The sequence below is a fragment of the Halichoeres trimaculatus genome, unplaced genomic scaffold, assembly GCF_033239565.1.
Source record: "Halichoeres trimaculatus isolate MK-OKI-2021-1 unplaced genomic scaffold, fHalTri1.1 fHalTri1_scaffold_9, whole genome shotgun sequence".
Lineage (NCBI taxonomy): Eukaryota > Metazoa > Chordata > Actinopteri > Labriformes > Labridae > Halichoeres > Halichoeres trimaculatus.
In genome coordinates, this window is record NW_027437188.1 from 6,850,847 (window position 1) to 6,875,686 (window position 24,840).

Below are 24,840 nucleotides of genomic sequence, written 5' to 3' on the forward strand. Positions count from 1 at the left end.
ATGAATAGTCTCGGTCACCTGTATTTATCCAGCAACTGTGATGCCTACACTGATTCCCTGCACTAACAATGTATGCACAATGCACAAGGAATGCTGCTTGTGTGACTTCTCACTGAGTATAAGAATGCTTAATACATCGTACAAGTCCTTGAGTTTTCTCCACTGTGTACATGACCTGGGTTCTGATTTTTACAAAGAGCTTTTACAGCTGTTACAATACTGTTGGAATACATTGTTAAACAACCTGTTAGACTTAAGGCTGGCATGCATTACAGGATTCTTCTAACCTTCAAACATTAAGAGACCACACACTTGATGACAAAAGGCAGATCACACAAGATGCCTCCCTTCTGGTCTTAACGTGTGTGGTGTGCACTCTGGAGCAAACCACACACTAACCGATTCTTCAGCAGAGTATCAGCTTCTTCACGCTAAGTGAAGTAAGTGAAGTAAAACCAAGCAGCATCCTCTGGTGTAAGAATATGAGACAATACTGAAGTGCTAAAATCTGCTGTTTCTCCAGTGCCTGCTTTGAGGCTGACTCCAGAAGTACCGGAAGTCACCAAGCTAAAAAAAAAGCAGAAATTACCATATCTACAGCCTGGTTCAATTTTTTTTCTAGCTATGCAGTTTAGAGGATATTAAGATTGTGAGCTCGCCCAATCAGAGGCACAGCTCAGCTCACGTGACTGACCAGGGCCCTATAGCTGTACTCGAAGCCACCAGCACTTCCAGTATGGCGGGGATTGCTTCAAAAGTCTGTTTCAGATACAGACAGGTATTGTTAGGAGACTATGTCCATTAATTACACTGTCTATGAGTAAAACGTGACTTCAGTGTAAACAAACATGACTGATGGAAGGGAAAAAGCAATGATGGCTGTTTTTGGCCTCTTAAATTTTGATAAAAATACACAAAAAAGAAAAACCATCATGAAAAGAGCTGTGGAGGCAGCGAGGATATGGGCTGTTTGAATAACAATGCGAGTTGGAGGCAATATAGTTGTCACAAATATTACCGACATATTTCTTACTTCCTCTTTGGTCAGTCAGCTGGATCAACTCACGTCTTGATTGGCCTTGCTCCAATACACGTGACATTACACTCTGTACCTGCTTGGCTCCTCTCGGAGCGCCCCAGACACTGCAGGATTTTTAGTTGCAAATAATAATCATGTTATTTATCCATGATCTATCAATCAGTGGCCTTCCAAGTGGCTCTGACAGTGCAAAATCACTCCTAACCCCTAAATTCCACCGCAAGCGCCCTTGAAACGTACTGCAGAGCACTTAGCTTCCATTGTAATCTATTAGGCAATTTCCACTGCACGCGCTGTTGAAGCGCCAGCGCACGCCCAGGTGTAAGAAGTACACTTTAGGTCTATTTTCTGCGCTGCCGCTTCCAAACCTCGTAAATTTACTGTTGCCAAGAAAGCACAAGACAGGAAGTCATTGTGCAAAGCACCCAAAAGATTCAAAATAAAACACAATGCACGAACACTCAAATGTAAATTTCCCCAATATGTTATAAATATGTCACACTGGGACCAGGTCAGAGGGTTCCAGACCCAACACGATACCATGGATAAAGAGAAGCTGATCTTGGAAGTGGAGAAGTTCAACATTCTGTATGATCCCAAACATCCTGTTTACAAGGATACAGGCAGAAAGGACAAGGTGTGGACTGACATATCAAAAGTCAGTCCACACACACACACACACACACACACACACACACACACGAGAGCCTGTGACTCTCTGAGGACCAGCCTTCCCCCTCCGGATTGAGCGGCGTGGTGCACCGCTTCTAGTGGGGTTTGACAATTGGAGCAAGGCTGAGGCGCTCCGCTGCACTGCGCGGCGCATGCAGTGGAATTTAGGGGTATCACACCCCACACTACAGGAAAATCACACACCATGTCATTTGAAAACATCAGACAATCAGGCCTTTGCTGGCTTTGATCGTAAGGAGATTGGGACAAAAATCAGCCCTACCATCCTGTAGTGTGCACCTGCCTTTAGTGTATGTTGCACAATAGAGACCCACTTGTTGTTAAGCTAACTACAGCAGGAACACTCTTGTCAAAGAACATTATATTTATTCAATTAGTCCTGGTTGGCAGTATGGCTCTGTTCTAGAAAGAATGCCAAAGCCTGAGTTGGGAATAGAATAGAATAGAATAGAATAGAATAGAATAGAATAGAATAGAATAGAATAGAATTACTTAATTTATCCCAAATCGGGAAATAGTTGTGTTACAGCAGCAATTGATGGAGTCAGTAGAAAAATTAAATATATACATCAGCATTCTAAATATAAAAAGAAAGATTGTAAGAGATATGTACACCAGACTTAAATAAACATCCCTACTTGTTTTAAAAAGATAAATTAAATACAGCATTAACTTCACTTAGACAGGTCGACTGAAAGTAAGAAATGTGCAAATAGCAGCTATAATTAAAAGGTGACAAAGCTAAGGTGAAAAGATGAATGAGAGAGTACACCTTTCCTTGTTTCTATGTACATACAAGTAAAGCCAAGTCAGGGAGAGCAGCAGCAAAGTCCTTAAATAGCAAGAATCAGTGATGCAACATCTGTGAGTATTGCTGGGGTGGTGTTGAAGGAATGGTCTGGCTGAAACAGTTCAATTAGCCTGAACACTGGTGAAAAGAGCAGCTGATGCTCCGTGGGCTAAGCTTGACTATTAGTAAGAAAACAGTTATGTTCACAACAGAAGTGACACCACAACCAAACTTGGCACCATCAGTAATGAAATATGTTGGTAGATAATTATTTTTCTTCAACAAAGCTTCTTGGCAGAACATCATGCACTGTTAAAAAGCCCGTTAATTTCCCTTTAAATGGAGCCACATTAGGAAGGAACGTGCATTTGTGGGATGAATAGCAGAGCTGAGTACTTGGGTTGAGCCAATAAAAAGCTTCTTCTGCTGTTATCAACTCTTATTTTAGGCTTCTGGTACCCTCAGGTGTTGACAATCAGGTGCCTGATTGTCAACACCTGTGAGCATCGTCCTTGCTACAATCTGATATTAACAAATGAAGCATTTCCTACACATCCAAAATCATTCACACAGTCACTTGAGCTTCATCCAGTAAGCTGTTCAGAGTGAACAGCTGCCATCTTTATAAGGACTTGGACTTGAGCACTCGCCTTTGACTCATTGTTTGTTGTCTCAATCACAACACTTCTATTAAGTTTGTGGTGATTAAGTGTCTTGCTGTTTTACTTAGCCCACAAAAACCATAAAAAGCTAGTTTCTTTGTCCTTTACTTCATAAGCGTGGAGTTTACTAGCCGATGAGCAAGACATCTTGTGCTAAGTGCAAACTCCTGTAGTCTGCATATCATCCTGTCCTTTCACTAGACAGTGAACACCACAGGCTTGGAAAGCTTTCCAATAGAGACGTCTGTGTGTGTGTGTATATGGTTTGCAGTCATCCAAGTAACTAGATGCCATTTATGTGATTTTTTTTTTTTTTTTTTTTTTTTTTTTTTTTTACTGCTTCTCAGTTTGTTACATTCACCCAAAACAATTGAATCATATTTGGTAAAAAACAGAACAGACTGTGTGTTTTTCAAGGATGTAATCTCATGTCTTGGGTGGAAAATGTAGTTTTCCTTTCATAATTTCAATCTTTCAGCTGTTTTTGTCACCCACATTTCTGCTGAGCTCTCTGAAAGTGCATTTTCCTTTGTAATTTTCTGCGCTGAATCGAATCATCATGGCGGCTCTGTTTTCCAAACACATTTCATCTGATCTCTAATGCACTCAAGGAGCTGAAAGGCTTTTATTTACAGAAAGAAGATGGTGTGGTGAATGTCTGTTAACAGCTAGATGAGTTACAATAACATTCTAGGAATCCTGAACTGCTGGTTGACTCAGAACAGATAATTGAAACTCCTACTATAGACTCTGTTTGTATGACTTTCCTTGAACAGTTTAGCATAGATCCTGTGATAAAATCTAAGATCATGATAGATTTAAAAAGAAGAATGAGTGCTTATTCTGTCTGCAACTTTGCCAGCTCTTACTTTCCTGCTCCTCTTGCACCTCTACTTCTGTTTACTTCAGTAGACAATAACAGGTAATAACAGAGCACAGGAAGCAAGCTCAGGCAAACAACGTGCAACTGTTCAGTGAGACAGGGCGGTTTATTGCCTCACTGCAAACACTTAGAAGCTGTCAGTGTGTGTCTTTATCTTTCTCTGATATACAACATTACAGGAGTCACAACATGTGAGCTTTGACACACAGAGGAGGCAACCTTTTTATAACAGATCAGCTTCGATCCCAGCGTAGTATTTAGGTGACAGCTCGGTCAGGATGAAAGTAGAGGTACGCACAGCGGCATGTCTGAAAAAGGATGCTAAGATCAATTAAAGACATGAATGAAATAAGTGATAGCAGGACACAAAATATACAAGCTCAGCAGTGCAACAATCATCCATCCTCAGCAATGAATAGAGACATTTCAAGGCTAGTTCATCAGTTTTACAGTTTGTAAGTTAGAAAACAAATAAAATATCTGCAAGGAATGATACCAAAATCCCACAATGCAGTTATATGTATTCCAATAAGTCTGCCTCCGACATTTTTTTTCATAAAGAGATAAAAACTTGGAGAAAAACTTGTCCTTTCTATGGCTCTGAACAGCTCGTAAAATCGATCCATCTCTGCTGAGTGTGTCGACTGCGTGCTTCAGGCTCTGTGTAACTTTAGCCTTTGTCTCCTTGTAGAGCGCTGTGATGGGAGTGTGTGTGCCTTGACTCTAGTGTGTTTGCTGACCTGAATCCTTTCATGTTGACCAAAGAAAATGGCTGTAGGTCTTTGGTCTACAACTGTCATTCAGCAATAGATCTTGTGATCTCTTGAGCTCATACGCCAATTTTGGGAAGTGCAGCTATAGATGTTTAATTCAAGTCTATTGGCCTGGCTCACTGTTGTATCTTCTCAAATCTTTTCATGGTGATAAGTCACCAGGGTCAGAAGTAGCTCACCACATTTCTTGTCTTCCAAAGTCCATTTGTTGTGTTTGTTCCTCTTCACATTTCTTGACTTTGGCAAACAGAAATGCTTCCAAACATCATATTTACAAGCTGTTGCTGCTTTGTACAAGCTTTTGAGATTGTCTCCTTGTTCTCCTTCACCACTGGCACCAATGTCTGCCGTTATACTGATCTGAAGTAGCCAGCTGAGAGCAAAGGATGCAGGGAAGAAGGGCTCTCCCTCCACTCTGCTCCACTGTAGCTGAAATATTTGCAAGACTGATACATCCCTACACGATAACGGGATGAAGTAAAGACTCTGTTCCTGTAGACTCTGGATATGGTTTTTCATTGCTGTACGGTAAAATGCAGAATGAACAGGATGAGTATGACCCTGAGTGAAGGGGTCCTCTGCTATGATAAGGTGTCAAAAGTGTATACTGAATAATGATTGGGAAATGATTTTGGTTGGTTAAATTGACTGCTTAAATAATGTGGCTCGACTGCACATCCCACAGAGGCTGAGTGGGCAGAGTGGGTTCATCTCTAGACCTGTGGCTCTTCGCTGCATGCTCTCTCCCCCACACTTTATCCACTGTCCTCTCAATACAGACACCAAAGCCAAAAAAAAAAAAAAAAAACACAATCAGAGAAATGCCTCATGCTCACAGTTTGAACTTAATTCATTTTAACTATTAACTCGGTAACCTTAATAAACTACCTCAGCTGTTGTTACATTTAAGAGAATGGTGGAGCTAAACATTGGAACCCTCAACAGGCTGAAGGTAGCTGACGCCAACAGACAAAACAGACTCATACGCAAAGCCAGGGACGTTGTAGTGAAGCTGGACTCCCTGACAGAGGTGTCAGAGTCCAAGTAGCATATCATCTTTGACAATGTGTCCTACCCACTCCATGACGTGCTGGTCAGCTACAGAAGTACTTTCAGTTAGACACTGATTCTACCTTTGTGCACCACTGAGTGCCAGAGGAAATCATTCCTACCTGTGGCCATCAGGCTGTACAACTCCACACTCTTTACACTCTTAAGGTTTTCACTCGACTCATTGCTTTAAGCAAAAATGTGCAATACCCATAATTAATGTCAGTATTATTTTTACCATATTTTTAGTAAATGTATATACTTATATGTCATACTTATATTCAATTTTACGTGACACTTATGCTTATATTTTGTGCTTTCTCATAACTTATATTTTATATTTTGCACTTCTATATTTCCAACACTTTTTGAATGGGTAGCTGTAACAAAAAAACAATATCCCCTAAGGGATCAATAAAGTCTTTCTGATTCTGATTTTAATTCTGAAGAAGGTTTGCACCAGTTTTTGTGCACTTTTAGAGGCATAACCTTTTCTTTTCTCAGCCCATAGTTTCTGTGTTCACATCTTCTTCTTTTGTTAACAGTCGGACTTAAACAGCCTAACACAGCAGTCATGAACATATGTGATCCCACTTACAACAAAGAAAACAAGCATTTTATAACGTTTATTTGTTGACGGGAAAGCCCCTTGAGATGAATTGTCTTGTTTACAAGGGGGTCCCAAACAAAGATACATACAAGTAGGGCTTGACCAAAAAACATGTTTCCTTTTTTGTAAGGGCTTGGCATTAACATCTGCCAACCCGCCAAATGCGGGTGAATTTCAGCTGTGGCAGGTAACACCATCACTCCTACTAGCCACTGTGGCGGGTTGAATTATTTAATTGTAGTTTTCTGAAATGGATCTGAAACACCAAACCCATTGCAGTATGAGACATCGACATCACAACTCCCATGAACACTGCCTGCACACAGTGCTAGCTCATTTGTGTATTTGTGAAGTCTTCTGCTGACATAACTACTGAGGGCATCCAGACGCGCTTCTCTCCAGCCTCCGTCGGACACCATGACAGCCCCTGGTGTTTAGCGCCTGATAACGTGATTTAAAAGTTTGCTCGCGTCTTTTTCGCTCTCTATTGCAAACAGATTCTGGGGTTTAAGTCACAAACTAGCACCAAAAGTCCAGTAACTTTCTAAAAGTGAAGACATTTACCTTATGGAGCTCATTTAAAGTCACACTGCACTGATCTCACAAGCAACACTCACCTAGAGATGCAGAGGGGAGGAGGGGAGGAGCGCAGAGAAACTGGTCACAGATATGAGGAGCTTAAGGAACAATATCTAAAGCTCCTAATATACAAACATTTATCAAAGTTATGTGTAAAAAGTTCACTCTAGAAATACTGTTAACAACCCAAATCATTCTAAATAAATGAAACTTATTGTCCAGTTTGACTTATATATGTTGTTTTCCTCTTCATGACACATTTTTTTGACTGATACGACTTAAAAAAAAAAAAAAGTATGATTATACTTCTGACTTATAGTCCAGAAAGTATGGTACTTAGTTTATTACTGATTTAATCATATTTAACATAATTATCCAACAACAAAATTGTGGCTAGTGAAAATGCTGAGTGGCTAGTAACTCTGGGAAACCACTAGCCACAGTGGCTGTTGAGCAAAAAAACGTCAATGTCAAGCCCTGCATAAAGGCAGGCACACAACAGGACAACTGAGACAGATTTGACAAAACAACAAATAAAAGAAACAAAACAAAAAACCTTACAGAATATGAGAAAAATACAATTCTAAATTGAAAAGAGAAGGAAACATTAAAAATAAGAAAAGAAGGAAACAAAAGCAACAAAAAACAGTACAAAAGCTCTCCCAGCCTGACCACTCCCCAGCCCACTCCCCACCCATTTAAATATAGCACACAGTCATATAAGCAAATACCTTTGTGATAAATTAAATCACAACACCAACAATGATTACCCACCAAAGCTAGTAACAGGAGCAGTGAGTTTGTAACTGTATGAAAGAGATATTTTAGGTCTGTAGTCAGACCTAGTCAGCCTAACACAACACAGCCATGAACACATGTGATCCCTCTTATAACAAAGAAAACAAGCATTTAAAACCACATTGAAGAAAAATCCTGCTTACATCAGCCACTCAATACTGGAGAATTACTGTGTTAAATAATGTATGAATGGATGTCAAAGGCTGGCATATTGTGCCTGATTAACTTAAGCACCGTCTCTCTTTTACAACCACACTGTCGAACAGTGCAGCACTCTTAACTGATTTAAAGTCAAACTGACCATTCACACACGTAGCTTGCATGTATTACTCACCACATTGACACAATAAATCAAAGATGATTTGCAAAGGTTAAAGCTCACAGCTTATCCTTACTATGAGTCATAATGTGATCTATATTTGATTTGTGAGACCACATTTAGTGCTGCAGATGTTCCCTTGGGTGCAGTTCTTTAGTCCTCATAGGAAGGACTTTATCACGCCGCTCTGCATGATTAAGGGAAAGTGTCTCCATAGTAGCAAGAGTACTCGTCAAAAGGGTCTGCAGGAATGAAAAAAAAAAGAGTGATAAACCTGCACACCCCAGAGTAAAGAAAATAGAGGGTAGATGTCCAGCAAGTCTGTAAACACAGTGAGTTTATTTTTCTTCTGCACAAAGAGGAAAAAGTATCAACAGGATTTCAAGCTGCGAGTGCAAGCCTTCAACAAACCTGACATCCAGCTCCCACTGGGTAACAGGCTGAGGTGACTGCACCACCACTTTTGTGCATCACCTGGGGTCACCTGCCAAAGATAGCCGCACTCCACTGCCTTGCTAATTTACTGTCCTGTACCTGAACAAACTGCAAAGCAGTGAGCCCAGCTGAGGTTCTGTGAGAGGCTGGGATTTACATGAGAGGCGCATCTTCTGGCGGCTCGCATTACAGCTGATATCAATTTTCAGTGATTCTGTCGTCTTCCCACATTTACATTTATTCATCAGGCTCACGCTCCTATCCTCCCTGTGCGAGATGTCTCAGCTGGAACCGACTCAGCGCAATGTTCTGACAGCGAACAACAACAAGTAAACAAGAGGATCTAGGTGTCCTCTCTCATGCGAAGGAACAGGCTCGCTGCTGAAGGAGACGTATATATCAGAGTCAGAGTGAGGCAGAATTAAACAAGCAGAGTGAAAAGGAAGAGAGTTAAAGGGAATCAATGAGAGTAAATGTGTGGGAGGAAAAGTGTTGAAGGAGGAATAGCGGACAGGTAAAAAAGAAACGCTCCTTAGGTTTGTTTTGTTTATTTCTGTGAGACCTCCCAATGAGTGGAGTATTGAATTTTCTCATTAGGTTATCTCATTTTGCTATATCCTTGCTGGTCAGCGGTATCAAACACAACACCACTGGAATGTGTTGCAATACTCCCAGCTGGACTGACTGCCTCAGCAGATGTTTTTGAAACCCTGACTTTAAAAGCTTGAGTCTCACACAGCCCACCCACTCTGGTCTTGCATAATTGCTGTTATTTGTTTGTTTCCTATCTACAAAAGTCCACATTTCCTCCTCCTAATAAGTTTAAATAAAAGCTTGGCTTGTGTTTTCATCACATTTCCTTCTAGAAACCAAAGTGTATTTTTTATTCATTCTTGTCACGACTGACTCAGTTTCCTCCTCTTGTGTCTGCAGGTGTTATGTTGATGACAAAGTGTCCAAGGTGGCCTGGCTCAATCGATCCAACATCATCTTTGCCGGGCAGGACAAGTGGTCCCTGGACCCAAGAGTAGATCTGGTCACTAAAGGACAGCTGGAGTACAGCCTGCGCATACAAAAGGTAATAACCACTCAGGGACGTGACTGAGCTGCATCACAGCCTTATGAACTTGACTGAACTCAGAGGTTTGGTTGACTGTTATAAACAGAGATCAAACAGATATTTTTATTATGTTTCAGGGTTGGATTTTGAAAAAAATAAAAAAATAAAAACATAACCAAAATAAAGTCCAGACTTTAGCTTAATGCATTCTGCTGAGAGCCAGAGCTGTGCAATGAATATTTCTCCTCACACTGATGCAGCAGGTTCAGTCTGAGTGACTGTCTCACTTCATACTGAACTCTTGATTTAACATTTTTTGTGCTTTTCCAACCATGAACTAAATCAAATGACAGTATGAGAAGAAAGGAAGCATTTAAAGGAATCTGAGCTCACTCAGCTTTATCAGGTTGCATGGCTTTTGGCGTAGCTTTGCAGCTATTTTCCATCAAGTGTCCCCCCAGTGTCTTTTTGACTTTCATTGAAAAAGCTTTTTTCTGCTCTTAAAGCCTGATTTCCAAATAATTTCTGGTTTGGTGTAACCATGAACGTAGCTCTAGTAGTTTAACTTCCCAGTAGCTGCTAGTTCGGCTTTTTTTTAATGATAGAGTATTGCAATCGGATCACAAACGCTTTTTTTTTTTTTCTTTTTTTTTTTTACTTTTTTTGGATGTCAAAGCTGGGGCACTGCAAAGTTCTTGTTTCTAGTCATAGGAAAAACTGATGGAGACAGCCAAAGTGTAATAATTTACTCCATATAACGGTGATGTCATGCTCACCCTGTCAGGATATGAATTTACACAATCACCTATTCAGTATTGTAGTATACATCATACCTTAAATGCCATGTGAATGTGGGTACATATGCATTTGATATAACAGCTTAAAGTTTTCATCCTTGCTAGCCTGTGCCAGAATAGTAACAATCATAAATTGCAAATAATTTTATTAGTGTTGATCTTAGACATGCACCGATCAATCAGTTGGCCGATTGATCGGTGCCGATTCCCTTCATTTTGGGGAATCGGTGATCAACGTATCCTTACATGTAAAACTAACCTTATATACCTCAGGGAAGGTCTGAAAGCCAGCCATTGTTGTGTTTTGCTCTGAAACCTAAAGCTCAGGACACTTTGTTTTTTTTAAGTTAAACATAAACTATTGTTTCACAGGTATTGTTCAATGATTTTCAATAAAATAAGATTGGAACATTGAAGGTATATGCTGTCAGTTGTAAAAAAAAAATGAGCCCAAATCGGTATCAGCAGGTCAGGCTTTTTAAAGATTGGTGATCGGCCAGAAAACTGTGATCGGTGCACCCCTAGTTGATCTGAAACAATCCACCTGCCACAACCTGTGATTGTAGCTCAAATTAATGGCTAACTGTTTTAGCCGAATTGCAATTATGCTGTACAACCCTGATATAAACAAACTCAGATGAAGGTTGGGATTTCATAATGCAGTGTTGTTTTGCATTATTTGATCTAGGAAAAATATATAATGAAGTTGCAGGCCGGTTGGCTAGGTCTGCTTGTGTTAGATGTAGCCGCACTCTTCATCAGACTGTGTCGTATTGGACATTTTTTTCAGAATTTAAATTTCAGTTAAAAGGAAGTTGAAGTTGAAATTTGGCACTTTGAAAAATCCTTTAAACACAAGTTAGGAACACCAGAGCACAGTGAGTTTACTCAGTGAAGGAGTTCTGATGTAAGAACTAGTTATCTCAAATCCCACAAGTGGCTCCAATGAACTCAAAGATCAAGGCTGGAAGAGACTGTAGTTCATTTAGAATCTGAAGTCAGCAAAACACTTCATTTAACAAAGACAACAGACTTTTCCAAAAAAAAAAAAAAAGAATAAAGAAAAAAAAATGGTGTCAGCAATGGACTGCAAGTTCTGATAATGAAAATTGATGAAATATATAACTAATGATAATGGTTTCCCAACAACTATATGAAATTAAAAATACTGACAGACAGACACTCTGTATTCAAGGATTCAAGGTTTTTTATTTGCTCTTTGTAAATGGACCGTCAGTCCAGACACATTGGAAATCTGGTACGGGGCTCTCTCAGATTGGAAGACAAAATATATAAAGTATATAAAGATACACATAAAAGATTCAAATAGGGAATATAAAAAGTTTAAAAATAGAGAATATAAACACTTTAAATAAAGAATATGAAACAGTTACAATGAAGAATATATATATATATATATATATATATATATATATATATATATATATATATATATATATATATATATATATATATATATATATATATATATATATATAAAGAAAAACTCTAGAGTACCAAAAAAACACTGTAAACAAAGTAGAGTAGGAAGAGAGAGTAATGCAGGGGGGGATATGTACTTCACAGTCAGATTATCACACACAGAAAACTGTAACTGCATAGTATTAGTCAGCAGTGACATTACATATGCAGCTTTTAATGCTGGTAACTTAAAAGAATATCAAACCTTGTTTTTCTGTCAAATATGGGTCCAGGTGTGAGTAGTTTATCAATGGAGAATATGTTACAAAACATTAATGTTAAGTCCTGTTTGTGCATGTGTGTGTACCGTGATCTAAAATACAGACTAAAAATACTGAATTGTCCCCACAGGGATTAATAAAGTATATCTTATCTCACAATGACTGCAGACATTAATTAGCATCAGGGTTTCTGGGTTTCATATTGTATGTTTATTTATTTAGATTTTATTCCATTGTTTGCATTTGACAGCTACAAAACAAAGCCTCACATTTCTGCAGATATGGGGGCTGTTGTGCCTTCCAAGATGCTTTGTAAATACACAAGTCTGGGGTAACGTTTGTAACTGGAATTCAACTAATTAAATTGGGGAAAAATAGGGTCTCTGGTGGGTTTCAACAATCAAACAAGACATGCTTGGAGGTCTGTTTGAATCCCGATCATTTTTCTGTGAAGCTAAATTTAATGAGCCGGGAAACTTTCGCTGGTACATCAAGTAAACTCATCTTTTCAGGCAGAAAAAGACTGAGTCAAGGAGCTCTTTTTTAAGTGTAGAGGGAAAGATATTCTTTAAACTATAAGTTGACAAGAATAAAAAGCTAAAGGTAACTACATTAAAGTTCAAGTATGGTGCTTTAAGTAACCGTACTTTTCTCTTTATTTTGTGTAGGTGGATGTGTACGATGAGGGGTCATACACCTGCTCCATACAGACGAAGCAGCAGCCCAAGACCTCACAGGTCTACCTCATCGTACAAGGTAAGTGGTACACACTTGATCACCAGCAGTAACTGTGAGATTGTATTACAGTGGTTTTCCATATCAGCCGGAAACCTTTTTTTAAACAACACTGAAAAATATTCATGTGTGACAGAAGCTTCCACTCTTCAATCATAAATACCCCCTTTAAGCCTTAAACTTAGAGATAAAGCATTTCTATCATCTGACGACACAAGCAGCAGATTAAAGTGTCAGAGCTGCCCTATTCTCAAAAGTAGAAACGACCCTCTGAGGTATCTACATGAAAATATATGAATATGCATTGTTGGATACGCTACAGCATATATCACCTACGCCCACCTGCAGCAACAGAATTTCTTGTTCAGGTTTGAATGAATAACACAAGCCCTTGAAAAGCCTTCAGCAGGAGTTTTCCATTTCAAAGGAGAGGAAGTTATTTCTTCTGAATGGAGGCAGCGGGGAAGTTGTGCACAAGAGATAATCATGAACAGAGAAAGAGTGTGTGTGCTGTACTACTTGGTCCAAGGTCTAGGGAGGAAATTTTTCCAAGCTTTTCTCTTTTGTCCCTTCAGAACTGCCTGCTATAAGTTATCTTTGGGGTTTTAAGGTTGTAGCCTCTAAGAAAAGATGAGAGAAATGCTAAAGCGTTGTCAGTTTTCTTGCACAGAGAAGCTTGACAGAAAGATGTAAAACTAAATGTACAGTCAGGGTCAGTTTTCACCATCAGTCACTCTTTGTCATCAACTATTCCTTTGATAACTTCATGAAAAATAAGATCTAGATTTTTCTGTGTACTTGTCTTATGTCACTTGACATTGATGATTAGAATCTATTTATTTCGTAAAAGGAGCCTATACATTTTCTAACTTCAGCTAACTATCTATCAGAACAATAAAGCCTAGAGGAGTATTATATATTAACTATTTATAAAGATTACCCCCTTTTTGTCATGCTCTTTGTTTACTCTCTACATCAGTTAAAAAATATGTAATAGCAAATCCCTAACCTTAAACAAAATGAATCATTTTACAGAAATGCAGACCATGTCTTCATTTATTCAGCTAATACAGTAGTGTTATAATTTTACATATTTAAAAAAAATATAAGTTTAATGTTGGATGTCAATACTTCTCTTACACTAAGATCAAATATGAAAACGAGAAAAGCACTCAGAGTGCACAGACCTCCACCAAGCATGTTGTGATTGACACCAACACTTTAGTCCTACTTTAATGTTATACTCCCTTTCAGCAGACTGTCTGCTACAATTTGGTGTTAGTTGCAGGTTTGTACAATAATTTGTTTCCTGACAGTGTTGAAAATTATGATGCCCCAAAGCATATTTCATATACTGGATCTTAGTTTCCAGAATATTGGCAAGATCTGGATCCTACTTTTACATCTCTCAGAAATTATAGTGACCTTGTCTTGTATTGTTTTGCAAAGCAATGCAACCATTTATGGTGGAGTAATATACTACACGTATGGTGAAAACGGCCCTATCTCACAATGATAAAGAATCCTTTGAAAAAATCCTGGATCTAGACAATGATATGGATCATTTCCAAAATTTAAGCAGTAATTTTTTATCCCATGTTGAACATTTCCTGAAAATTTCACCAAGATCTGTTCATTACTTTTTGACAGACAGGCAAACTCTCCCAAAAAAACATGACCTCCCTGGCAGAGGTAATTAAAGTTTAACTAACGTACTGCTTCATTCTTAGCTGTTGATATCGTTTTGTTTCCTAAGTTTCCAGATTAGACTTGGAGTCCAAAACCTACAACAATAATTTCATCATTTGATAACTTTAAGGTAGAGACACTGGTTTGTTTAATAATACTGAGCAGTCAGGTGAATGGCAACAGTAGAAGAGGCTTCTGGAAAGCTGGCCTATCAGAAGCTTTATGGGAAATTGGGATTTTATAGAGGTGGTAGTTAGTGTGAAGCATTTTAGACAGAAGCTCCAGTGAGGGTTTTTTTTTGTTTAAGGGCATCAGTTAAAGAAAGAGTTTTGATATGTAGATCATGTCAATCTACTTCCAACATAAAGCCTGGAAACTCATTCAGTACCCTGTTTTTACAGATGTAAAGGTTTTTTTAGATCTTCTTAAAACTAAAACATTGTTGAATTGGTAGTAACTTCTTGAGAACATTAAAAAGCTGTTCAAAAAGGGCTTAACACCAAAGCTAAAAAGAGCTTTCATTATCCATCAAAATGCTGTTGCAAAGTCTCTGCATTGTTATTTTTTTCCAAAGACCCACACAGCTGACAGCATGTGTCGTTAACCTGTCAGAAATAAGCTGCCTGACGGGCCAAGTGAAACATCTGAGTGCTCAAAAATAGGTCCCCTGCAGTTATTTGTTTGACTGGTGAGAAGCTGTTTGTTGTAGTGTGCTTCTCTTTCTGCTGGAAATGCTGCACTAGTTATCTGTACATTAATGCATGACCCAGGACATGGAGTCATGTACAAGTATGGTTCTAATTCTTACATTACCACTCAATACATTATAACAGACTGATCAATAAGAGGCTGTTTTGGTTTACTGTGGCCCTTACTGTGTCTGGTGTTATAGCTGACCCCAGATAATTCTATAAGCCGTCACCAGAGGGAAATCACCACAGAGTAATTTCCCCCACAGAACAGCCCACTGAAGAACTTCTCATTCAGCTATGAACTGAAGATATCACCCATTCATAGCACTTTAAAAGGTCAATATATGAAATGAATCTACTCTGCTTGGATCCATTGCTGCATAGCGGCCCCTTCCTCGAATCTATTGTGTGGGATGATTCAGTGTTTGATCATTGCAATGTCCTGCGTTGACTTCCAGAGTTTCTGTTGGCGGCCTCGTTTATCACGGCTAATGCGACAGTTATAGCCAAGCATTGATTCTGTTGCATTCTTGCCTTGCTGTTTTGTCCTCTGCTCAGCCCCTCAAAGTCCCATTCAGTTTCCCCACCATTGTAATGCTCATCTGTTGTATTTCCCCTCCACGTGGGCGTAATCTTTTCCTTGAGGTGCGGGTTCGTCATCTTTCATCGAAATTGCAGTGCAACGATGAAGGCGTAGCTTTCTGGCAATTACTGCGAGTGTGTTAGTGTGGACGGATGCTGTGAAGTTTATTTTTACTTCAGAACTGAGGCCAAATATTGGACGTAGATGTGAGGAAAGTGCTGATGTAAAATATAAATGAATAACAAAAGTTATATAAGAGCAACTCTACGTCCAACTCTGGCTTCACTCTTGTTTTATTTAGTCTTTTCCTTCTTCTATGTTGAGACCTTTTTTTTTGCTTTTTTATATAGGTTTAAGTCTTTCACTAAGAAAAGATAAGACTGTATTTTTTCTGGCTATCTTGCACCAACACAGGCTGAAGATGAAAACAACTTAAGAAAACCCAATCAACTCTGGGGGATAATAATTCACCCAGCCTTCATCTTTTAATGGGTATGAAAATGGTCTCAACATGAAACACTGCCCCTGGTTCGAAACCCAAGAGTGGGTTCATATAACCAAAGCTGACAATTTTCTGCAAGCAGGGACAGAGGTGTAATTGGAAAACAAATGATCAGACAAAGTACATTTGTGGTGGAAGAAGAAGTGGTGAACTCGCAGGACAGGCAGCAGGGTCACTACACAGGACATGAATATGAGGCTGTTTTTTCCTCACAAATCACATCCAATGTTACTTTTAAAGGCAGAGATAGAAGCTGAAAGCAAGTCCAGGAGAGTCTTATTCTGATTTAAAAGCTTACCTCTGATGTTTTTCAAAGACTGTCAAAATTTAGTAAGTGTGTGTGCATGCCTTTATAGTCCAATTTTCTAATGGGGAGACTTTTTCAGTCTTGTTTCATGATTCACAAAGTCTTAAAAAACAGTACTGCACCTTTTTTTTTTTCTTTTAATCAGAGAAATTTAAAAATGCAGAGGTTTTCTATAATAACATACCCTTTACCTCCTTTAAACTTGAACCAAACATCACCACATTAAAATTGCGACTGTGTTGCATTGATGGGATTTTTAGAGTTTGCAGAAAGTTCAAGTTACATACTCCAGCATTTGATCAAGCTATTAAAAAGTATGCTCTGTAGACACTCTGTCTGACAGCAATCCCAGAGAGGGGGAACAGCCGTGCTTTCATACTGATATCCACACTTAAAAATCCTGTCTGTGGTCCATTTAGACTTTCTGGCTGTCATTAACGATACCGTTCATTCCTTACAGGACACATGGCAGGACTACTTTCCCCCAAATGTGAAAAAAACATTTGACATATTACAAAAAGGAAAGCTTGTTCCTTGATGTATTTTGACATGTGCTTGAGAAAAAGCTTTTTTGAGATCCACTTATCGGGGAAAAGATTCAGAAAAGGGACATCTGGCCTTGTGCAATGTTCATCAGTGACAGTTGTTATCTTTTTTTCACTTTTCTCCCCTCTTGTGTACTTTTGAGCAATTCTCCATTAAGCCAGTCACTGGAAAACACAAATACCAACCTCTACAGGCAACATTTGCACCACAGACTTTAAGGGAAGATGGACACAATGATTGTCCCCACAATGTTACATTGAGAAAACCTGTTCTTGCACGGTTTGCAGAAGCACAACAGACATGCTCTCCTGCATGCAGCCAACCAATCAGCTAATCAGATTCATGATGTAAGTGATAAATTGTGAATTTTGACAGTTTTCTTTCTCAGTTTTTCATAACATTAGGTACTAAATACTGAAGACAACTATTGAACACAGTCGTGTCTGCAGAGTGTGTTGTGTCAGCTCAGTCTCCCCCTTCTCAGGCTGTGTCATGATGCAAAAAACAAACAGTAAAAAGCACTGACTTTAAAGATGCACTGCCCTTTAGTTTTTCTAGCTCTCCAATTTAACCCCTGAGTATTAAGAATGTCAGTGACAAACCAGTGTTTGGTATGGTGAGCATCACAGAGATAACTGCTGGTACATTTTGATTTGTAAAGGTCCAGGGATACAGTTGACACACCTCACCTCCACCACCATGTAACTTTGGATCTCTCCTGCTCTCCAGTCAGCTGTGTGAGCCTGCTGAAAGATTTTTTATGTCTTATGTGGCTTGGTCATATTTTTGTCTCTTTGAAGCCAGCAGACTGCTGATCAGTGCGCTGCATGCGGAGGATCATGTCTGTGTTTCATCCTCAAATACTGAAAAACAAAATAATAACAAACTGCTGTCTGGTGGCAAAGTTAAGTACTAAGAATTTTACCAAACCTACACTTAGATGAGTGCTTGGGTCAGAGTATCCCAAAATGAACTCATTTACATGGCAGACTAGGGCCCCTTCCAGATTTAACTTCAGCCAAACTTGCTCCTCCACAGTTTCCCATTAAACAGAGAAGCTTCCTCTGTAGCTAGTTCAATAACTAGTAACATGTAACTTCCAAAAAAACAAACAAAACAAAACACTGAAATCTCCCTTTTTAGAGTATGATTTATTGACAGCTCTGCTGATAAATGTGAGCTCTTGGGGGCAAAATTCAAAATATGCTGTTCACTTCAGAACAAACAAGAGATGAACATGTTCCTGACATGAATGTGACTCTTTTTCTCTTTTTTCCTGATCTATTGTTCATTGATCAATCAGCCAGTCAATCCCTTTGTCCAGGTTTATGTAATTGAAATAAATAGATAAATAAATAATAAAATAAAATTATTATTCATTCTAGAGGAGATACCATTATGGATAGTAAACAGATTTTTTTAAAGAACTTTCATACTCCTCCAGTTTGAGGCAGAAATCTGCTTGACTATCAACTATATATCTAAATACGTACTGGAACAGCAGTTTTGTCCACGCCAGTGACTTAAGTTAACTTCTAACTATTCCTGAAGATTGATTATACCACATCAGCTAATGTCACTAATCTGACATCAGGCTTTGGTCTATGGCTGAATGTATTCACAAAATTATGACATCTTCATCACCCACAGCTGCACTTTGAGATTTGTCCAAATCAACAAATGTTCTTGTGCTACTACACTAAACAGAGATGTAGAACATGACAAACAATAATCCTGCTGTACATGAGAACGTTGACACTGTAAGCAGCATTGCAGTCAGATGTTAAAGTATCCAAAGGCAAGTTTGTTTATGAAGCACATTTAGGGAATAAAGCAATTCAGAAAGCTTCAAATGAGACATAAAAAGAATCATTTCAAAGGTCTTTAGAAACACATTGAAAGGAAACAAGAATGTAAATGTCTACAAAGCCAATACAAAGACATGTTGTGCCAAAACAATTCTCAGTGCTGCAGTGACTGGATACTTATTTCTGTGCGTCTATTTGGAAAATTGTGGTGAGGCTTTCAGACCGTTCTGCTGAATAATACCAGTAATGTATAGGAACGACTGGTAATAAAGGGGGTTTAAAAATAGCTTTCTCTTTGCAAACCCAAACATTTTTATGCAGACAATTTTAGAACTACAATCAAAGCAGACGTGTTTTAGTTAACTCAGCAAATAACATGCTAATGTGTTCTAAAAAACTAGAGGCCTGGAAGAGATTCATTCACCTCTCATCCTATGAGGCTTATCCCACTGGTCTGTAGCTTTGGTTCACTTATCCTACAATGTAACTAACAATCTGCCTGCAGAGCGCTGGCTCCAATCAGAAATATTACAGCTTGTTGAACTCTGACCTCATCTACCCAGCAGCCAGTGTTCACTTAATGTAACCGTCTTATAAGTAACAAAGATAGCAGGGGCCTGATTTAGCTCTTATCCTGCTGCATCTCTGATGACTGGCCTCATCATCAGACGACACGAGTCAATCGAAAGTCAATCTGATGAATCATGCATCACATGCTGAGAGAACCATAAGAGCTTGATGGAGAGGGACAGCAGCTGATGATTGTATAAGAAAAGGAGTCGATGTCCATGTGTGTGCATTCATTTCCCCTTTCTCTATGTCTGCTCATTATGAATGTAATGAGTTCCTCCAGGTCTGTCAGTAGTATTGAACACTTGTTGCTCAGTAATCACAATTGGCTTTACCCATGGTACCTTTTTCTCTATTTTATGATTCCTTCTTCATGTTTTAACTCAAGGTAAAAGTAACTGATAAAGACATTCTGCATTGATCTGACACGAACAAAATGTGGTGTGGTTACTATTATATAAATCAGGGGTCTTAGGATGAGCGCTACTTTCAAACACTAAAACAAGTTGCGAGCTACTTCTAGTCCTCGTATTTATTTATTGCCAAGTACAAGTTTAGCAAAATATTACCTTTAATACCATGTTTGAAACTGCATACTGGTGTCCAGGATCTTGAAATTTGTCCGTTAGTCTGTTTTTTTTTTTTTTTTTTTTTTTTTTTTTTGTTGTTGATGGACTACTAGTTGTAGTACCAGTAAAATAAAATCCAAATTTGTAACAATAATTCCAATCTTACTTGATTCTCAACCAATAGCTGCAGGCTACTGAGTCCACACACCAGCTACTGCCCAGTAGGACAGGTAATGGAGTCATAAACACAAACATGACAGGCTAATAATCTTTGTGGGGTAGGTGCAGGAATGTTGGATGGACGTAGAGATGTAGTAAGTAGATAGACTTTGTGTCAATTTTTTTGTATATTCTCTTCTCATTCATTTCTTTTTTCTTTTTTAATCTTTATTTTTACATTTTCTGTTTGCTTTGCGAGCTACTTATTGAGGACCTGAAAACTACCAGTAGCTTGCAAGTTACCTGTTGGAGAGCCCTGATATCGGTATCAATATCGTTCATCAATCGACTAACATTAGCCTAGAGCACTCGTGGCACTACTATTGGGCCACCCATTTTAGGCATGGGCCACCCATTTTAGGCATGGGCCCACCCATTTTGACCACACAGTGACAGCTTCTCAGCCAATCAGCGGATTGTACTCCCACGTGTGTTCTCTTTGTCTCTGATTGAAGAGAGACAATCAGCATGCCCTCAGGCTGATGGTCACCAGCAAGTCATCCAATCAAATGAATGACATTTGCGGGCAAGCATCAAGCTCCAAAACAGATGGGGGTAAATACTTAGCTTAATCTTAAACACGGTGAAGCAAAGCGGCTTGTTTTCATTTAAATTCATGAAAAAATGCCCCAAAAAGCAGGAAAATCTTGCTATTTTAATTAAAATTACCTCAGACAAGTTACCTTCCAGCTTGGCCACCCTCTCTCCATCATGTCCTCTCGTACCCAACCCCTTACAACAGCATGGCAAGTTACAGATAGGCTAAGGTTAACGTTATTATCTGGCTGTGTAGGCCTAATCAGCACTGAGCTGAGGACAGCCACACAAGAGTCACACAGGTTGGCTACTGAGTTACTGTCCTCAAACCCGCTACAAAGAAAAAGGAGGCTTTTTTCACATTTGTGCTTTTTTTAACTGGCCCATCCAGTTTTCTGGAGGCCCACCCACAATTTCAATCCTGGCACAGCTAGTGGCCTAGAGCAAACCCACCAGTTACAGTAAAAATTCAGTAGTCAAATGTAGATCAGGAGTATCAGATTTACACTGCAGAAAAATGTGTACAAGGCAGCTGCTGTTGGTGAAGATTTTAAAGGTTAGAGTCTGCCCATGTAGAATATTAAGGAAATAAGCATTATTTAGCTGTGCTTTTGATTTTACTAATCAGGAAAAATGCACTCACTGTTGCAATGAAGTGTGAAGTATATTTCAATAGCCAACCACTCTCTATTTTTTATTTTCTTGCTTCCGTTTCTTCCTTTTTGCATTTTAAATTTCTACTTATATTCTGCTTAAAATCCACCAATGTGTAATACAAAGTCCTGTGATTTTTCCATGGGTCTTAAAATTGTATTCAGTAAAGTGTATCTCATTAGACTTAATATAAGTCACATTCACCCAACAAGTCCAGAGATCAATCTTATTTCAACCTTATTATAAATATATAGTGCTGGGCAAGTTAATGCGTTCATTTCCCGTTAACTCGTCAATCTATTAACGCCGCTAAATATTTTATCGCACATTAGTACATGTTGCTCACATGCTTTTATTTTGTCAATGTCTGTCGCTGACCGGAAGTGAAATTGGCGGAAAAACACGATGAGTAACCAAAACAAGCATGGAGAAGAGGGGCATTTCGGCTATATTTTTTCATCCATTGCCAGTGTTATCATAAAGTCAGCTCGTCTACCGTCTTCAGACTACGACTTCGAGTTTGACGGTTGTCCTTACCGGTTTGAGCCTGATTACACGGACGAGGAGCTCCATGAAAGAAGGATGCAGAGGGAGAGAGACGAAGAGCTGGCTCGAGAACAACAAACAGGAGCACGTCCACGACTCAATGCAAACTGGTGGTGCGCTTGTGGACAGTGTTCGCCTATGGCAACAGAAGAGGACTGTGTTTGTGATAACGATGGATAGTGATGGATGAAAAAATATAGCCGAAATGAGCGATTTTGCAGAGATTATGTCCTGCGCTGAAGCTCCCTTGTCGTGGCCCCCGCTAAGTGTGGCTAAAATCAGCTGGATCTAAATAACTTCTGAAGGACTCCGAGCTGCACGATGTTTGTCTGAGTGAGTATATGAGCATGCACACACCTATAAAAAAGGTCCAGGTGTCAAAAAAACAGAGTTGCCCTTTAAAGGCGCTCGCCGCTTAGTGTATCAGTCCGCGCCCACGGCGTGCCAGATATAAACAAAGGCAGGTAGTCTGCCAGGAAGAAGAGACACGATGAGAACTAGAGCCTTATATAGCAGTGTTTTTGTGTGAAAGCAAAATTCTCTAAATAAAGCGTGAATGCAGACTGATATCAGAGTTTTTCGGTGGGAGTCCGTTTATTTCTGTTTTTGGTCAAGTAAAATATAGCCCCGTCTGAGTGCAGAGGAAACCGGCAGAGGAGCAGGGAGGGGGTGTTTGGTGTGTGCGCTCTGGGCTTCAGCTGCACAAAAACACTGCTGTAGGGGTAATTTCTGCCCTAAACCTTGTGATAGGACCCAACTTGTTCCATCACTTTAATGCCCTGACAGTGGCAATAAGCTTGCATTTTGTATTTACATTTTGTAAATTTGATATGCACTAAATATGTGATTTAACTATTACTGTATAAAAAGTACTGATTTAGTGTTTGCATGACATATGTTATGGCACTTTCACAATGCGATTAATTATGATTAATTAGGGAAATCATGCGATTAATTACGATTAAAAGTTTTAATCTTTGCCCAGCCCTATAAATATATTAAGAGGACTGGATTTGCTTTAAGTGAGTAAAAATCTACCCATTGCAGCAAGAAAAATATTCTTTAAAGTTATACCTTTGCACATGTTTTTTAAAGATACTTAACCAAAGGATTGTGCTCGCTGTATTTGTCGATGTTTTTAAAAGCAGCAAGCAACTTAGTTTGATTTAACCAGTGGGCTTCTTCAGCTCTTCAGCTTGTAATGTCTTACAACAAAAGGCATTTTCTAGACTTGTTAAATATATATGTAGTTGAATGTTACTTCTATTAAGTGTGATGGGATATTTTGACAAGAAATATGACGTATACCCTTGTCATCATCATAGTTCTCAAAGTTTTCAGTTCTTAAAGTGCTCAGGTTTCCTTCCTTCATTTACTGACCTTAGATTTTAGAATTGCAGTCAGTTGCACATAATTATATTTACTCCTTAAAACTGTTGTTTGACTTTTTCATCTGTACAAGCAGGGTAGTAACATTTTGTCTTTTGATAAATGGTTGTGTACCATGTGAACTTTACAGAAGATAAATTAAATGTATCAGTAATAGATTGAGAAATATACAGAGTCATCTCACCCTGGGTTGATGCCAAACTTTGGCACCTCATCCTCTCACTCCATTTATAATTCAGCTACTCTGTGTAATGCAGCACACATAAAACAAGTAGCCACACTTACTGAATGAAGTATTCTTGGTTATATTTCCATAAATCTTATTCCCATTGAGTTTATGACCGCAGCCAGTCTGGCTTGGCAACCTGGATTAGCTCTTAAATCTACAGGTTATCGCCCATACCTTCCTGTTGAGCAGCTTTCCCCCCAAGACAGATGGCATTATCCATTCATAAATGTCAAAGGGACCGAGTGTCTATAAAGTGGCAGACAAAGCAGCTGTTCTCCGGCGTCTTTGACCCTATCTCAGTGCTGCATCAGTGGAGAAATGACACATGTTGGTGTGCTGCAGACGCTTGTAATGTGGAGAATTGGCAGAATTGGTGAGCCAGTGGGATGTTGTGTTTTTGTTCACAGCATGAAATCAGATAAATACACTTATGGTCTGGTGCAGTGTTATCATTCTATTAAATCCGACTGAGAGAAAACCAATTTTTCTGCCCATCCAAACCACAATTCCCCTCAAGCATGTTGGTTGTTTCAACCTTAAATTTGTATGTGGGAAGTGCCTTTATGATTGTTTTTAACAGTGTGAGCCCTAACCTTATTATTGACTCAGCCTCAGCTGCAGGAAACAACTTTATCCCTGCTGGGCATCGCTGAATTTTGCAATGAAAGATAGGAAACAAACAGTGAAATACCTTCACTTCCAAATGTATCTATATTTTCTTTCTTTCATTTCCGGCACCCTGTATCACAATGCTGTGTTATTTAAAGAGCTTATCCACTGAACTCTCCAAAGACACTCGTAGCACTCTAAAGAGCACCCAAGCAGGCGGGGGCTGGTGTGTGTGCACCCATATGAAGTATGCAGTGTTATCTTTTACTCTACAGTGTGGGCAGGGTGGAGGACTAACCTTTTGACAATTATCTGGGGACAATCAGAACGTTTCAGCGGTGCCTTTGGAGCCAGTCACTTTCAACCACCTACTCCTCTCCACCTTTTCCCATCTCAACAACTCCCTTCACACTTCTTAGGCTTTGACCAACTCTTATCTGTGCTGTTCCTGAGGTATCTGGTTGC

At 39.1% G+C, this 24,840-nt stretch overlaps 1 protein-coding gene across 2 annotated transcripts in view; it reads left to right on the plus strand.

Moving 5' to 3' along the window:
- lsamp (limbic system associated membrane protein) overlaps positions 1 to 24,840 on the plus strand; it is a 687,086-nt gene that overhangs the window by 515,623 nt on the left and 146,623 nt on the right. For both annotated transcript variants that reach the window (XM_074679520.1, XM_074679519.1), the window contains 2 exons: positions 9,565 to 9,709; positions 12,860 to 12,947. In XM_074679520.1, coding sequence (XP_074535621.1) covers positions 9,565 to 9,709; positions 12,860 to 12,947 — 233 coding nt within the window. The remainder of the gene's footprint in view (positions 1 to 9,564; positions 9,710 to 12,859; positions 12,948 to 24,840) is intronic.